This window comes from Aulostomus chinensis, chromosome 3, assembly GCF_037954235.1.
Source record: "Aulostomus chinensis isolate RoL2024-O1b breed Wild chromosome 3, RoL_Achi_v1.0, whole genome shotgun sequence".
Taxonomy (NCBI): Eukaryota; Metazoa; Chordata; class Actinopteri; order Syngnathiformes; family Aulostomidae; genus Aulostomus; species Aulostomus chinensis.
Genome location: NC_141322.1, coordinates 29,631,210 through 29,647,722, shown reverse-complemented (window position 1 = coordinate 29,647,722; position 16,513 = coordinate 29,631,210). Strand labels below are relative to the sequence as shown.

General features: G+C 47.2%; 2 protein-coding genes across 4 annotated transcripts in view; one reads left to right on the top strand and one right to left on the bottom strand.

The window, feature by feature from the left end:
- Positions 1 to 13,348, top strand: part of ergic3 (ERGIC and golgi 3) — a 14,888-nt gene extending 1,540 nt beyond the window's left edge. The window contains exons 2-14 of one of the 2 annotated variants that reach the window (XM_086200268.1): positions 180 to 250; positions 968 to 1,055; positions 1,148 to 1,267; positions 1,767 to 1,863; positions 1,953 to 2,118; positions 2,444 to 2,501; positions 5,011 to 5,025; positions 6,437 to 6,468; positions 6,887 to 6,983; positions 9,665 to 9,729; positions 10,149 to 10,285; positions 10,375 to 10,430; positions 10,526 to 13,348. In XM_086200268.1, coding sequence (XP_086056394.1) covers positions 180 to 250; positions 968 to 1,055; positions 1,148 to 1,267; positions 1,767 to 1,863; positions 1,953 to 2,118; positions 2,444 to 2,501; positions 5,011 to 5,025; positions 6,437 to 6,468; positions 6,887 to 6,983; positions 9,665 to 9,729; positions 10,149 to 10,285; positions 10,375 to 10,430; positions 10,526 to 10,605 — 1,082 coding nt within the window. In that variant the 3' untranslated portion in view covers positions 10,606 to 13,348. The remainder of the gene's footprint in view (positions 1 to 179; positions 251 to 967; positions 1,056 to 1,147; positions 1,268 to 1,766; positions 1,864 to 1,952; positions 2,119 to 2,443; positions 2,502 to 5,010; positions 5,026 to 6,436; positions 6,469 to 6,886; positions 6,984 to 9,664; positions 9,730 to 10,148; positions 10,286 to 10,374; positions 10,431 to 10,525) is intronic. The other variant, XM_086200269.1, reaches the window with a different exon arrangement.
- romo1 (reactive oxygen species modulator 1) lies at positions 7,316 to 9,093 on the bottom strand. Of its 2 annotated transcripts, none has more exons than XM_086200271.1 (3): positions 8,465 to 8,719; positions 7,861 to 7,991; positions 7,316 to 7,591 (listed from the first exon to the last, which is right to left on the bottom strand). In XM_086200271.1, exons 1-3 carry the CDS (start codon positions 8,552 to 8,554, stop codon positions 7,483 to 7,485), a joined length of 330 nt encoding a protein of 109 aa, XP_086056397.1. In that variant the 5' UTR covers positions 8,555 to 8,719; the 3' UTR covers positions 7,316 to 7,482. The 2 variants fall into 2 exon arrangements, with proteins under 2 accessions (XP_086056397.1, XP_086056398.1); XM_086200272.1 differs by lacking the exon at positions 8,465 to 8,719 and adding an exon at positions 8,935 to 9,093 and having other exon boundaries at positions 7,317 to 7,591.
- Positions 13,349 to 16,513: the final 3,165 nt, after the last annotated feature.

Sequence of the window (16,513 nt, the reverse complement as noted above, 5' to 3'; positions counted from 1 at the left end):
GGTTAACCTGGTTGACTTTTGTGCAACATTTGAAAATATCAAAAATAAAATATCGGGAAATATTTCAACCTTTTCTTTGGATGAGTTTGTTGCCCCTTGTGAAGGGAATTTCAGTGTTTCTCTTTTCTCTTGAGATTCACCCTGAGTCTGACACACACTCTTCCTCCCTCTCTCCTCAGTGACCCTCATCAGCGGCGTCATCATGTTAATCCTTTTCATTTCCGAGCTGCAGTACTATCTCACTAAAGAGGTGAGTTCATCCACATCACGTGATGGTCTGATCTCCTCCGAAGGTGCAGAATGTGACGGATGAAATTAGATTTGGCCTTGACACTCGCACACACACAAAGTCCTGCGTGGGGCTTGGATTGCTGCGGTGTTTGCAGGCTGATCACCTCTGTGACATTTCCACACAGCCCCACTTCTTGATTTATGAAACTTATTTTCCAATTAGTCCTCTGTCCACTGTCTGGACCGCCATTGGTTTGACGAAATGTGTTGTTTGCAAGGTTTCACCCACCCCTCTTATTGACTGGAGTTTGCTCATTTGTCTGGGATATTTTTGTAATTTAAAAAAAAAATCCACAAGTTATATTTTTATGTCTCCAAGGTCAATGGTAGCCGTTCAAGCTCGGCTTTGTGATTTAGGTGAGAGGGACACGAGTACTGAAGTCCCAGGCCGTCCAGCGTAATATTTAGTCAGTGTTCCAGCGCGCCTCTCGTCAGACTGGTCTGATGGGTTCAGTTGCAGGAACGATGAAACCTCACAGTCCGGCCGCACAGCTGTGACTTCAACAGTCTCTTATGGTCTAGGTTGCGTTTCTCTCGTTCAAAATGTCACGCCAATGACGCGTTTTCATGGGTTTATCACATTTTACGCCTCACGGTCACTTCAACGCCTCTCACTGTTTTTGTGGAAGTTCAACGAGAGGAATAAAAACCCGCCCCTGTTGTCTGTTGCCTGCAGGTCCACCCCGAGCTCTACGTGGACACGTCTCGAGGGGACAAGCTGAAAATCAACATCGACGTCATTTTCCCCCACATGCCGTGTGCCTGTTAGTAGCGCCGACGCTCTCCCAGCGAGGAGCTTCCGACTGATGACGCCAACGTGCTCACGATGCCACATTCACGCTCTCCTCTCTCTCAGATCTCAGTATAGATGCCATGGACGTGGCTGGCGAGCAGCAGCTGGACGTTGAACATAATCTGTTCAAACAGCGGCTGGACAAAGACCTCAAACCTGTCACTCCTGAAGCGGAAAAACACGGTAAACCCCAACAGCCGCTAACGTTAGCAGCTAACCATCGTTTCTCAGTGGTGCGTTGATTTTTTTTTTTTTTTTTTTTTTTTAGTTCTTACCCACTCAAAGTTTTAACAAATTTACTGCTCTGATTTACGAGCACATTTCTCGTCAAACATCTAGAAGCATGTGTCGCACTTGTCGCAGGCTACTCTCGCCAACGATAGAATTTTCTTGAAGTCCGTGCGCTGCTGTTCGCCTCTTGAGCGGCACCAGCCCTTCCCGTCGTCGTCCAATCGGTCAGTCATCAGAAATGCGGCCGGATGTGGAGCACAACCTCCCCTGCCTCTTACTGTCACACCGCAGCTCCCCCCCCCCCTTCTCCACGTGCGTTCGGTGCATTCAAGCTGAACTTTGTGCGCGTAGCTGCTGTGACGTCATGTGCCTCAGTGGCTTAAAGGTCTGCTGCGGGGGGGGGGGGTCTGCAAATGTTTACCGGTCGGTGATCGTGCGCTTCCTTGTGTAGAACTCGGCAAGGCTGATGACGGCGAAGTGTTCGACCCCAGCACGCTGGACCCAGACAGGTGCGAGAGTTGCTACGGAGCTGAGACGGAAGACCTCAAGTAAGACGAAGACGCACCTTCGCTCAGCCTCTGTTCTCGTTCTGTCCTCTGCGAGACCTGTCATTTACCTGCTTGGTTGTTTATTGTAGGTGCTGTAACACCTGCGACGATGTGCGGGAGGCGTACCGACGGCGAGGATGGGCGTTCAAGAGCGCCGACACCATCGAGCAGTGTAAGAGAGAAGGCTTCACCCAAAAGATGCAGGAGCAGAAGAATGAAGGCTGCCAGGTTTATGGCTTCTTGGAGGTCAACAAGGTAATGGAGGACTTGTCTGGGATCAAGAACGTCTTAAAAATTCAACTTTTTCAATGTGGAACAACGGCCTTGAGGACATCTGCCAGGTTTGGAAGTGTTGCCTGAGCTTCCATGTTGAGAGCGTTATGTGAAATTTTGCCTAATAAAATTCTAAAAATGAGCTGATAAGGTTTCCATATGTATTTAGATCATTAGTTCTGTCTCCAATTTTTTTTTTATTTTCATCTCATGTGCAGCTTTTATACTTTATATACTTGATCACATTCTGTTGACTCCAGATGTGCTTATGTTTTATTTACCTTCCCGTGTTTATTGTTTTTTTCAGGTTGCTGGGAATTTCCACTTTGCTCCTGGAAAAAGTTTCCAGCAGTCCCACGTCCACGGTAGGAACCTCACTTCACTCCGCTCAGCAACACCAAGCCACACTCGGAGGCTTTTGAGCATGTGCATGGACACGTGACAGCGTCGCTTCAGAGCATAGACTGTGTACTGAAGGGACAACGCTTCCCTGCCTGCTCACTGAAGAGCATTGAGTAACCTGCAGTTTATCTAATGGCCAGCAGGGGGGGGGGGAAACGGGGAAAACGGAAGGTACAGCAGGGTCGGACTCCCGCTGTTGCTCCATTGGGACTGAAGTGCCGAGGCGTGGTTTCCCTCTGGTCTTAATGCGGTTGCCTCAGTTGTAAAAAGCCAAGATGGTGGCGAGAGGGCAACAGCGAGCCGGAGGTTTCTCAACATTGCTGTCCACTTCTGTTACAGTCGATGTTCCAAAGCCACACTGGAACGTCTCACTGAAGCCCTACATTTTTAAGATTGACATTTTTCCGTCATTGCATCTTTTCCAATTGAAGTACGGTATTTGTGAAGTACTCTCTCACCCTTAATGGCACTCAAAGTACTTGATGGCCTTATTCATGCACTGATGGTCGAGGCTGATTTTACAGTACTGACCTGCTCATCAGGAGCAATGGGGGGTCTTCGCCGTGGTCTCACACCCTCTGGTTACTCGACCACCACTCTACTTTGTTTGCTTTCAACTTTTCCCGAATAATGATTTTTTTTTTTAAATGAGGGCACAGCTACACTAGGGTGCTGTTCAAAAGGGTGCTGAGAAACTTCTGATTGTTACGTGTGTTTGGCCTTCATCCATCCATCGTCCCGCTAACCTGAACCACACAACCGCCGCCACCAACCATTTAAGCAACACGCCAGCTGTTTGGGAAACACACGTGATGCCCCTCCTCTCCACAGCCGGACAAGAAGATAGAGACTTGTCTGTCCTCTGTGTTTGCATACGGGGGCGGAGACCCACAGAACCCAGGTGACCGCCAGTTAGCTTAGCATAACGAACGGTAGAGGACTGCCCATCCGCTACCATTATCGCAACCCCATCTCACGTGCTGAGCCTCCAAAAACCTGCAGTTCCTCCACTCAGTGGTTCAGACAGATCAGGTTCAGGATCGCGGTTCGTCCAGAAGTGATTCAGTGATTGGACGCAGCGGTTGCTCTTCCAGTTGTCGGCAAACGTTTGGTTTGTGGCGTCTGAGGAGCCTCATCAGATGAATGCGTCCAATCAGGAAACTAGCTCAAGAGGAGAGGAGGTCACTACCCAAAAGTTGGTGTGTTCTTCTGACAAACCGTTGTTCGTTGTGGTCGTAGCAGCAGCTGATCTGAACGTTGCATGTCAGTGGCAGCTGCTCCTACGCAGCCGTGGCCCTGTCTCACACCCATTGTCACGTCCCCACGAAGGGATCACGCCTCAAATTTGTCCTCACATTGAAAAGCTGATTCACATCATCAAGCTTATTTAACCGGATCGCTTTGTTTTCTCAGACGGCGAGTGTCTCACTCGTTGACCTGACTTGTGACGCGCTGAGTAATTCCTCCTTGTTCCGTCTCAACCGACCTTATAAAGAAAAAACATCTTATAGTTTACAAAAAAACAACAACCCTCCTTTCAAGATTGACAGATTTATATTCAAATACACTTAAAAATGAACTTATTTCATCTGTGCTGATGTTCTTTTGTGTTTCTTTGGTCCTTCATCGTCGACTCTTGTGTGTCAGGTTTGGGCTTCTGTTTTATTCGCTTTTGCCCGATGGAAGTTTCTTGTCAGTCCTTGAAATCTGAACAGGGAATTGAGAGCGTCTTCCATGTTAAACAAAAAAGAGAGAGAAGGAAACATCACGTTTTACTGGCTGCCTCAGTGAGTAGTTACCAGCTCATTGCGGATGGGATACCATGATATGAGCTGTGCCTTCCACTGTTGGGGTTGTTTTCCTGCGCTGGGCGCGTCGGCATCATCTGATCTCTGTCCTATGACATCGTCTAATCTGCCGGAATGCATTTAAACATGCTTTTTGTTGTTGTTGTTGTTGTTGTTGTTTTTGGTGTGATATCTCAAAGCTCAGCGGCAGAAACAAGAGACAAGAATCACTGAGGTTTTCACTGTGGATGAGGCTGCGGCTGATCAGCGCACACACACACCCCCCCTCCTCCTCCCCCCCATAACATGTCCCAAAACCCCTCAAAGTCTGGATGACGTTAAAGTGTTTGAGGCTGCGTCACGTGTCTGGGGCTGCGTGATTACTCTGACGGTGTTTTCTGAACAGGCTCTGAGAGTAATCTTCCGTGATGAGATACTCTGCCGTTCTGTAAAATCTCTTATAAATCGAAGTGCGCGCGACAGCTAAGCTTCTGCTACCACGGAAGCAACAAAAATCCTGAGTATCATTTTGAAGTTCCCTCTGCGGATTCGCCACACACAGGAATCTAAATCCCCGTGGTGTTGGTGTTGTGCGGCTCCCACCGGCACCCTCACACACTTTAACGTCACATGGTTTGTTGTCTGCCTGAATCGTCATAGTGACTCTTCTCTCTTCTTTCTGCAGTGCACGCTGTGGAAAGTAAGTCCATCTTTCTTTGCCGATTTCTTTATTATAAACACTTTTTTTTTGTTGTTTTGTGGTTTTTTTGGCAAACGTCAGTTCAACAGCAGCCTCTTCAAACTTTTGATCGATAGGTAACTAGGAACCTGCATCTGAAATTTCACAAGTGATTAAGCCGATTGCTGGGATTTACTGACGTAGACGTCACCTGTACACACCTGGTTGATATGATCGTCACACACTGAAACTAAATGTAGTGAACTGGAAGAAATGTTTTTATGTCTGAGGCATTTTGAAAAGCCCCTAGGTCATGTTTATACAGTTTGTTTGTTTTTGATGACGAGCAAATAGAGAGACACAAGGTGAAGAGGGCCCGTAGCGGTACTGGACTGACACCAAGTACAAAGCAAAACAGATGAATAAATAAAAGAGCAAAATGTCTGTTGAAATATATTGTAACATTTTAATCAGATGCAGGATTCAGTGGTTAAATGTGAGGTCACACTCCTCATCTTACTGGCACTTGGGGCCTGCGTAGTGAAGCCTGGTTAAAAGACCTCAGGTGCAACCCTGATATTTGTGCCCCAGACTCTGAGATTGAGATGAGACCAAAATGAAGATGAGCAGACCTGGAGGGTCCCAGTTCTGCTGCTCTGCTCTGGGTAAAAGGAAAATATCAGCTTTATAGATGATGATGATGATGATGATGTCAAAAACCTGAGGAAGGCTCTATGTGAATATACGGCAAAAATGCGACCTACTTTATCGCTGCCAGGCCAACAAGGTCAAAGGTCATGTCACCTTGACTAAAGGAGATGCAGAATGCAGCTACTAACCACAAACAACGTCTGGGTTGGGACTCGGCGAGAGCAGTCTCTGCCCTCTCCACCTCCCTTGGGGTGGCCTGCCCCGCCCGGGCTTAGTGGCGCGGCCCGGCTGCGACGCCTCACTGTGTAATTAATTGCCCCTCGGGGATAAATAAAGTCATCTAAATCTGAACACCTTGTGTGTGACTGCTGACGCGTCTATAAACAGACGGAAGCAACATGGGGGCAATCGTCAATCACAGTGTGACCAACAAACTACCTTTTGTTTAGTTTGCAGTTCCTCTGAGTTTTTTTTCTCCCCACACTTGATAAAGTTCAGTAACATAAAAATGTGGTTGCACTTTGTTTCAGGTCTGTAGTTTAATGTTTCAGCATGCTGGGTTTGTTCCACTCAGGTTCTTCTTAGGTGCTGAATGAGGTTTCATTCTCAGTAGCGTTGAATCGGTCTGGTCGGTACCACTGAAGTTGGAGCTCAGCCCTTTCAATAACTTGCTTTTCTGACAGAACCGCAACTTAAGATATTTGTGTGTTTTGTTTTAAGTGTGTATTTAAAGCATTTTCATGAAACATCTGAAATAACGTCATGTGTTGTGTGTTCGCAGTTCACGACCTGCAGAGTTTTGGTCTGGACAACGTGAGTAATGTCACCGATCTGCTCCATCTCTTGATAATCCTGATTATTCTTGTCATTCAGGCTCCTTGAACTGAAATGTTTCCCCAACAGTTGAAACGATTTCACCTTAACTTGTTGACTAATGGCACTTTCTCTCTTCCGGGCTGGTGAAGACAAAGCTGGGTTTTCCTTTTTTTTTTTTTTTTTTTAAAGGAGGGAAAGTAAAAACTAATTTTATTAGCCACGTATCGGACGTGGCGTGAATACACACCTGGATTCTCAGGACACACAGTGGTTCAACAATATGTTCAGTTTGTCGCATCTCCTGTTCATTATTAAATATTGTTTTAGTAAAACCTTGAGGGAATAAAACGAGTTCACCAAAAGAATTTGGAAAGCCTGCTGAAGCTCATCTAGAAATTCTTCTGCTCCCCCACAGATCAACATGACCCACCTGATAAAGCACCTGTCGTTCGGGAAAGACTACCCCGGCATCGTGAATCCTCTGGATGGGACAGACGTCACAGCACCACAAGGTCAGTTTTGCCCGGACGATGCCGGTGTTCAGTTTACGTTATTTATGTGACAGAGGGCTGTGAGTAGTTAAATATGCACTCTGGCTGCCAATGTTGGTACCCGAGGGGGGAGAAAAAAAAGTTTACATTAAAGCACTTAAGTTAGTTTCTTCTACTTGTGGAGTTGCAACACAGCAGCTTCACTGGCACAGTGAGTCAGTGTGATGGAATGTGTGCTCATATTTCCCTCCCATAGCACCAGCGGGTGTGGCAGGTGATGATCTTGAGTAGAAACAAAGGATGGTGCGTCCACTTCGCATCTCTGGCTCCGAGCAGCGTGACAGAGTTCACACACGAGTGCCAACCACTTGACAAATTGGAACTTTTATTGACAAAACTAGACTGCAGGGAAAGAGTGACAGCATCGCACGGACAGAGAGAGAGAGGTGGTAGTTGTTATTGGAAAAGTCCCATGGCTGTATGTGTGTGTGGTGGTGGAGGAGGACGCTCCTCACCCCACCTAGCAGCGGATGCCCATACCGATGGCCATGAAGGTGCCAAACGTCCCGCCACTCTGCATCATGGTCTTCCCTACTCCTCCCATTAGCTCCCGGCCACGCATGCCAATCCTGGGGGCAGGACACAGTCTCAGGGTACAGCATTGGGAATTCAGATTCCAGATTTAAATCTCAACAGGAATGGTCTCAAATCGAAGACTGATGTAATCTGAAGATCCCTAAATAGCCTCACCCAGTATTTTTTACATGGCTATTATGAAAGTTCTGTCTGGTTGACAAACTCCTGAATGAAAGCAGGTTGTATGAATAGAGACAAACTCCACCTTTCAAGTTTTACATATGTAAAGTTTCTGCTTTGCGTGAACTCAAGCCTGAGTTACCTGAGACAGGAGAATGTGCCGAACATGGCACCGGCAGCCATTCCTACAGCAAACCCCATCATGAAGCCCATCTTGACCCGGTCAAAGCAGCTGGGCTGCGTCTGCCCATATGGACCTACAGCCACTGGCATCTGGAGAGGGTGGACAGATTGGAGTTGAGCTGGATGGGTCAGTCGACCCTCTGGCCAGACAGCAAGAGGAGCTAAATGCTGATGAGTCTCCTTCAACTAATGAGTAGTATTTGCAAAGGATGTTACACATTAAAAACCATCTGGTAAATCATTTATATTCTGTAAACGCTGCAGAGAGAAACTGGTGTTGACAGGGAGAAACCTTACATGTTGGTCTGGGGGCTGCAGGCAGGGATATCTGTCCCTGTCAGTCTGACCATGTCTAGATAATCATCAACCTCGGATACTATGAGTTGTATGCCAGTCTTTATCGACACATTAGCGATACAACATACAAGAAGTTTTCCCAAAAAGATACTTTTAAAATTAAAAACAAAGTACTACATCAAAACGTATTCAAGTTCTTGATATTCATGTTAAACATGTACAGTATATGCTCATTAAAAGTGGGTTATTTGACCTTTCCGTCTGACCTGCCATGTCAAATTTTCACCGCCATCCAACAAGACGACCATGTTCCTTCCTGAGGGCCAATTAATCACCAGCCAACCACCCGAACTCATTCTGTAGTGGATTGGCCGTCTGCCGACAGCTTCAGCACCTTAACGGTGATCAAACCGGACTTCCAAGAGTCCAACGTCCCGGTTGTCAGCGTTAGCTAGCTTAGGCTAACATTAGCGAGCCCACTTGTGTTGCCGAGTTATGTTGCCAAGAGTATTTCCTTCAAGGGGGACAAGTGTTGCGTGAAAGCGGCAGACACAAAAACATTTAACGTGTGATGCAGTAACACCACCGTCCAACTTTACTGTGTTGGTGCAGCATGCTAAGTAGCTAGCGAGCTAGCATCGCGTTTGGCCTTGACAGATAAACGTGGCACGTTCTCATCGACATATCGGAGGTTTTCTTTACTGATAGTGGACAGTTCGTCAGAAACGGATCTTACCTTGGACCGTCTGTCTTAAATAAGTTTGTTTTCTGTTCCTCGGTTTGAGAGTCAATGTGTATTTGAGCGCAGCTGCGTTTAAATGTCTTTTTAGCAGACCTCCATAACCGGAAACAGGAAGGTAAAATTGACAGAGGAAGGTAGAAGAGAGGGGAAGCAACCCGGATGTCACACTGAACAGCGACACCCTGTAGTTCATGTCAGTACTGTTCACGTTCAGGTCCTGTCAGAAGGCATTTAGATAAACAAAAACAAAACACTTCTGTTTTGGTCACAATTTGAATGTTGTTAAATTATTATGGATCATATTTATTATCTCCGCGTTGTGTGTTTGCTCATTTGGGAGCAGGAAACCCCAACATAGACACTGGGTTTTTGTAGCAGATCTGGATCAGTGGGCTCATCCGGGTTTTCTTCTGCTCTACTTGCTGTCGCACGGCAGAGTAGGACATTTGTTGATATTTTTATTTACTTGGATAATACAACATCACGGATTTCTGATACCTTTGGAAATATTTCCTGACATCAACGCCAGTTTCACTTCAAAAGTCTGAACAGTATGAAATGACGAGGCGTTGATGTATTTTATCCAGAAACTCCACTTTAATGTGGTATCGTCGTGCCAAGCAGGTTCTGGCGTCAAACCACCAGGCAGTTACTCTGATTTTTGCTTTTGTGTTCTTCGTTTTTATGTCCACAAACCTGAAATGTGTTTTTTCTCTCCCCGCAGCCTCCATGATGTACCAGTATTTTGTCAAAATTGTTCCCACCATTTACATGAAGACCGATGGGGAGGTGAGGCTGATGTCTTTAAATCTGCTTTACGCCAGAATTGTTAACCCTTGCCGGGGTGGGAAGTGTGGTTGTGTTGGTCTGTCAGCAGGACCACACAATAACTAGAAGGCCAGTTTTCACCCAACACGGCGCAGCGGCGCTGAACAGACCTAGATGAACCCCTTAAATATTGGGGCGGATTAGGCACGGCGCCACCTACTAGCAACAAGAAATTGTGTTATTTTTTTTGTACTCTTACGTGTGGGTCCACCAGGTCCTCTCAGGGTTGATGAGAACCACAACCAGACCGTCATCAGATTTCCTTTGTGACGTGATTGTCAGCTGGTTTGATTCCCACTTTAATGTGGGGCTCCTAGTTTCGTTACTTTAAACTCACGAGCTGATATAAAGAAGCATGATGTATTTTTTTTGTCTTGCAGGTTGTAAAAACCAACCAGTTCTCAGTTACCAGGCACGAAAAGGTAGCCAACGGGCTGGTGGGAGACCAGGGTCTGCCGGGGGTCTTTGTTCTGTATGAGCTGTCACCCATGATGGTTAAATTCACAGAGAAGCACAGGTGGGAGTCACTGGAGGAGCACACGCGAGCTTTAATTGCCCCCCTTGGGATTGTTAATCACATGGAATGTTTGTGTCCACTCTCTTCAGATCGTTCACACACTTCCTAACAGGTGTGTGTGCCATTATCGGAGGTGTGTTTACAGGTCAGTCCCTCCACGTGCGTCCGTCTCACACTGGTCAATGAAAACGCTCCTCAGAGGGATGAAACCTGACTCTCTGTGTTTCCCTCTGCCTGCAGTGGCGGGTCTGATCGACTCGCTCATCTACCACTCAGCTCGTGCCATTCAGAAGAAGATAGAGTTGGGCAAGGCGTCCTAACAGCGCCCCCTGCTGGCCTCCATGGTGTAACATGAACCAAGAAACGGATGGAAAGACGATGGACGGACCGGCAGACAGAGGAGAGCAGCTTTGTCTTTCTGTCTTTTTTTGGAGACGCAGTGACACAAATACGGAGAGAGGAAAAGTCAGCCAAGGTTTTTAAAGTCCCCTTTTAAAGCACCAGAGAGGAACTTGAATTTCTCTCGTTTTCGAGGCTGGACAGAGAAGAGGACACCTCAACGATTCGGTCTCCGGAGTCGTTGTCAAAAAAAGGGGGGACGCTTTCCCCTCCATCCAGTCTACGTCCTGCTTCAGCGCTCGTTTAGTTCCCTACACGTGTTTGTTTCTGGATGTGCGGTGGAACCGATTGTCGAGACGGTTTTTAAAAGAATTCTTTGATAAAACCGTTACTGACACACGCAACGATCAGCGAAAACAAGGCCGTACTGAACCGAACCACAAGAAAAAATCCACGAGGACACAAATCGTAGTCAAAATTTGTTTTTGTAAACTTAATGGAACACGTTTCTTCAAATCACAAAATGAACATTATTTATTTAAAAGGTGCCAAATTTTCTTACTGTCAAGAAATCCCAAGAAAAAAAAACAACCCAGCCAGCCTGAATGAGATTAATTCCTCTGACTAAACTTCCAAAACCTCCTGATACAGGTCGTTCACGCCTCCGTGTCAGTTTTGCGCCAGTCAGGAACGAGGCACACGGTTAAACATCGGCAACATTTAGGTAAATTCAAGTTCTCGAGCAAAGAACGGGCTGGAAGTGGAACCTGACGTGAAGGGAGCTAAATATTTCGCTGTACTTTGAGATATTTTTGAATGCACGGCAAACCTCCCGCTCCTGAAATGTGATCTTAGAGAAAACATTCAGTGCGTGAGGTCTCGGTGCGTCAGATATTCAGATACAAACTTGACGGTCCATCCTCCTCAGAAGCCCGACGAGAAGGTAGACCCACGCGCGTTAGCTTAGCACAATGAATGGTTGTGGATGGGCAGGTTAGCATACCTCCATCAGAATTCAGCTGAGGGAAACACTTGTGCCAGGCTCTTAAGTTTGCACCTCAAACCGAATGCTTTTGCTCGTCCTGCTCGAACAAACGATCAAGGTACGGATCGCCACTAGAGGGCGCCAGAGTCGACGTAGAGGATTCAAGCAAAAGGCTCAAGGCCAAGTAAACTAACAAAAGACAAGTGGAACCTCAGTTGTTTGATATCTTGAGAGCTAAGACCAGTTTTCTCAGCGTACAAATGGAAGACGAGGCAAAAACGGCAGGTGGGGGACAGTTCCAGGCAGGTGGCTCAGGTCGGTCCGTCCCCCAGTCTCAGTTCCAGCCAGCCAGGTGGACCTGGGAGTGAGACAGCCTCTGCAGCTTCCTGTGACTGGTGCCGCTGTTCTTCACTCTGCCTCTCCTCTGTATCGGCCCCCTGCCTCTGATTTCGTTTCAGACCTTAAGATATATTTTTTTGACTGCGTCGAACACCTGAAGGCCCCCCTTGACTTCTCCCTCGACCTACAGTTAACCCTTTGTGTGTTTTGTCCCCCCCCCCCCCCCCTTTTGTATTCAAATGTGTAAATAGTGTACAGACACATCCAGCACCACCTCGCTGGGTGCAGCCCAGCGGGTAGTGTTGCCCTCCAGTGTTTAAAATGAAATCAGATCAGTCGGTTTCCACTCTCCTGCCTCTGTTCCTCTCTGCTGCCTCCGCGGAATCCAACACAACTGTCATTAAAAACAGGGCTGCAACTGGGCTTCACGCCACCAACGTCAGCCTCTCACCAGTCAGAACGTCTCTCCTCCACATCAGAACTTTGCGCTTCAAACACTCGGCCGTTAGGCTGACAGCACCATCTGATCTTACGCCATCGCCTCAGCCTACATGGCGCCGTCCGTGTGTCAGGTAGTCCAAATCCAGAATGTTCTGTTCAAGCAGCGTATTGTCTCATTATAAGAAGTGGTTGAGTATCCAAAGTTCAGTCTCAACATTTCTAATCATCAACTGATAATTGCAGCACTAATTGGTACACGGAAGCTCTACTGAAGGTATCAGAAGCCACAGATGTCGGCGCCGGGGCTGCAGATGGGACTTTAACCTGGTTCTGCTGGGTGGTGACGTCTGCAGGGATCTCCAGCCCCAGACGGTGACGTGTAGGCACAACGAATCTGCAGGTTTCGTCTTAGAGTGGTATTCTGACGCACTGCCTTGTGGCGTCACGAGAGAGCGAGAGAGAAAAAAAAGCCAGTATGATCAGCCACTTTTTTGATTTAGCTGAACCAAATTCATATCAGCATCATCACCATCATCCTTGACAGATGTTTTTGTTTCCTCCGCCGTTTGTCTTTCGCCGCCGCCGCTGCTCTGGCTGGGTTCAGAGCGAGTCTGAGACTGGAAATGTGGACGAGTGTTCTTGGCTGTAAAGACTCTGAGCTGAGCGACGTTTCTCCCGCGTGTTTCAACAGGAGCCTGAGTGAGGCCGTTCCAGCTGGTTCTTGGTTGTTGCACCTTTTAACATCGAAATCAGGGGCACCACCTCTTTGTGAACGTGTGTGTGTGTGCGCGCGTGTGTGAGAGCAGGCAGATGTGTTTTGACGCCAGCTGCCGTGCGTGTATGTGGAGAGAGTGTGTGTGTGTGAGAGAGAGAGAGAGAGAGAGAGAGAGAGAGAAATGTATTTATATTTTGATTGTCCTTAAACCGTTTTTTAAATGAAAGAAAATAAATGTTGAATACACCAGCTACCACGGTGTTCCACCTTGTCTTTGTGTTAAGTGAATACTCAATAAAGTTTTACAAATTTTGAAGAAGAGGAAACCTGCAGACACTTGTGGCCGGAGGTTGTGGGTGTATACGGTTTCTTGTTGTACATCTTTGTAGAACTTGTGTTCATAAAGTTAGCTTGAAGCTGACTGCGGCCGATGGCGCCCGTTTGCAAGCTCCTCCTCCAGTTCATCGGCCCAATCGTGATGCTTCCAGCACAACTCAGGCCCTCTCTGAATTTTGCTGTGGTGAAGAAGGAAAGCAGGAGGTGAAAACCTCTGCGAGCTCCAGACGCCTGTTTGTGGGTACTTGATTAATCACAACTCCTGAAATAGGAATAATTTAACGATACACCTCGTACTTGGCCACTAGATGGCGACGATGTGCTTTAGACTTGTTATTTCTCTCTCTCTCTCTCTCTCTCTCTCTCTCTCTCTCACACACACACACAAACGAAAGACTACATCTGAATGAAATTACAGCCTGCTTAAGTAACTTTTTTAGCGTGTGTGTGTGTGTGTGTGTGTGTGTCAGCGCTGAGCAGTCAGATCCACTGAGAGCAGTTTAATACTGGAAATGTGATTATCTGTCTGGGGCGTAGACGTCCTGTGTCTGTGTGTGTATCTGTGTGTGTGAGTAGGTCATGTCTTACTCATCTTGTGAGGACATCAATTCTAGTCATTATTGGGTCAGTCACAATATTGTCGTGACTCACATCCATTTTCGGGGGACAGGAAATAAGGCCCCTTGACGTAAATCGCGGTGACATCAAGGTTCATTATGGTAGTTGGATTAATACGTTCGGCCAGTTATGGCATCAAGGTTAAGACGATCTCAGGACCCGTCATTTCTGAACAGCCTCTGAGGGTCTGGGCCAAAGTTTTGGGGCTTCCGGTGCCGCCGGCGCGCCAAAGACTTCCTGTTGTTTTTATTTTGTCAGTTTTAGTTCACAGTCTGATGAGCAGCTTGGGACTCATGACCGGGGCTGTGAGAGGACATTCATCATCTCACACCAGCACATGAACGCAGTCGAAGACGCGAACACTGAAATCCTCACCAGATGTGAGATTCTGACTCCCCTGCTCTCGTCATGAACTGTTTACCAACACGGAATGGAGGCCTGCTCACATGTGATTGGTTAACACTACTGGGACTACAAATGGAAACCAGGACGCTTCTGATCCCCAAAATCCCCCCAAAACATGTAGATATCTGTTGATAGGGATTAGAAGCGTGTTCGGGGGAAGTGTCCAGGAAAACACTGAAATGTAACCCCACGTCTGTCCGTCCCAGGTGTGACGGCAGCAGTCACACCTCTCGCAAAAGTGGACCAAACCAGCAGGCCGAGACCTCGGTGCGGCGGCGGCGGCCTTGGTAGACCTAAAAACAAACTCTGGTGCGGTTGGTTTGTGGTGAGAATGTAATTCAACCTCAATCCGAGCCAACTTCCAGCATGCTCTGTAGGTTAGACCTCAAACTGCCTCTGCCCAAAGTGGGTCAGATTTGGACCGCATTAAGGTCAGACTTGGCCTGAGATACAAACCTAATGATGGAAAAATATAAAACAATCTTGAAAATGGTGCTGTTTTTCTTTCTTTTGAGGTAAAATGCTCTTTAAATTTGCAGGACCCCCAAGGATACCTTAATTTTGTTTATTTTGATCAGGCAGCCGACGACCACTGCGCAGGACATCGCTTCAGTGCGGGCAAAGTCGGGGAAAAAAACGGGGCATCGGGAGACATTTTAACAATGTCAGATGTTTGCTTTGGGCCACAGGGAAGGTTTGGGGGCTCCTGGTCTACAAGGAAGCGTTGCCTCAGTAGGAGCATGACGGTTTGGCAGAACGTATCGTAGAATTTTAACATGTCAATGTACAACGGAGGAAAGACACAGGATATGGCCTCCAAAGAGATGGACAGTAAAGGGCAATGTTAATCTCACATTTGAACAAAGGTCTTAATCATGAACTTCCTGTGCCGATGTCCTCACCAACGCCGTGCAGCCAGTTTTAGAAATGACTTCCCTCGGAGGGCAGACAGATGAATTTGACTCATCCTTTGGTCTGAAGGTGGCTCATTTCCTCCGCAGCAAAATGGGAATCATAAAAGATGAACCAAAATTTAACAATAAATAGCCACAGGGAAAAAAAAAAAACGAGTCCGACCATCAGCGTGTTGAGTTCAGGCATTCGTCTGCTGCTGATCCATGCTGACTCACTCGGAGGTTGTCCAGTGTTTTTAAGCTCACGGAAAACTGGTCAACAAGCCAACAGAAGAATCAGCAGAAACGTCAAACTCCCCTTGGAGGATCATCGGAGTATTTTTAAACAGTTTTGTTATTTTTTTGTTCTAAAGGCAGAGCGGCGGCTCGCTGGGTAGCACTGTTGCTGCTGACACACGCTGCTCTTTGGGACCAGAACTTTCTGCCAGTGCCGTGGTCGGGAGCACCGATGTTACCTAACATACGAATAGTTTCCCAAACACACACACACACACACACACACACACACACACGCACGGGGCGAGCAGGCCAACTCCATACAGAAAGGGGCGGCTGGGACTTGAATCCAGGACCTTCTGGAGTTGGGACACATTTCATGGTGTGACCCCAGACACCAACGCTACAGTCGCCAATGATGAGAGAAAGAAAGTAAGAAAGAAAGAAAGAAAGAAGTAGTAAAGTGCCGTTGAATAGAAACAATCTTCATTTTGTCAACTCCTGAAGATGAGGGTTTATGTTCTCTTCGTAAGACGACGAGATGGTTCACAGATGTTGTCTCCCGTGACGTGCTTCGACGGTTTCTCCATTCTTCTCCAGAATACGGCATCTGACCTGCATCGTGACGTTCCGTATCAGCTGATGGAATCCTGAAAGTGGGACCACCCTGGCAATCTGGTGGATTTTCTGCCAGGCTTAAAAGGCAGAGTAGGAGAACCTAAAACCAGACCACTGCAAAAGAAAGAACCGCGTGGTGGACCGGGACAAAGCACGAGTCACTGGTACGACAAGTTCAAATGCTGGAACAGTGAGGCCACAGAAATCAGGAGGTGAGCAGCAGGGATCGTCGACCGGGGTGAGGGGGCGTACATGCCGTCCCACATATAGGACTCCTTCAGAAACCGTCAGGCTGGAGGGGC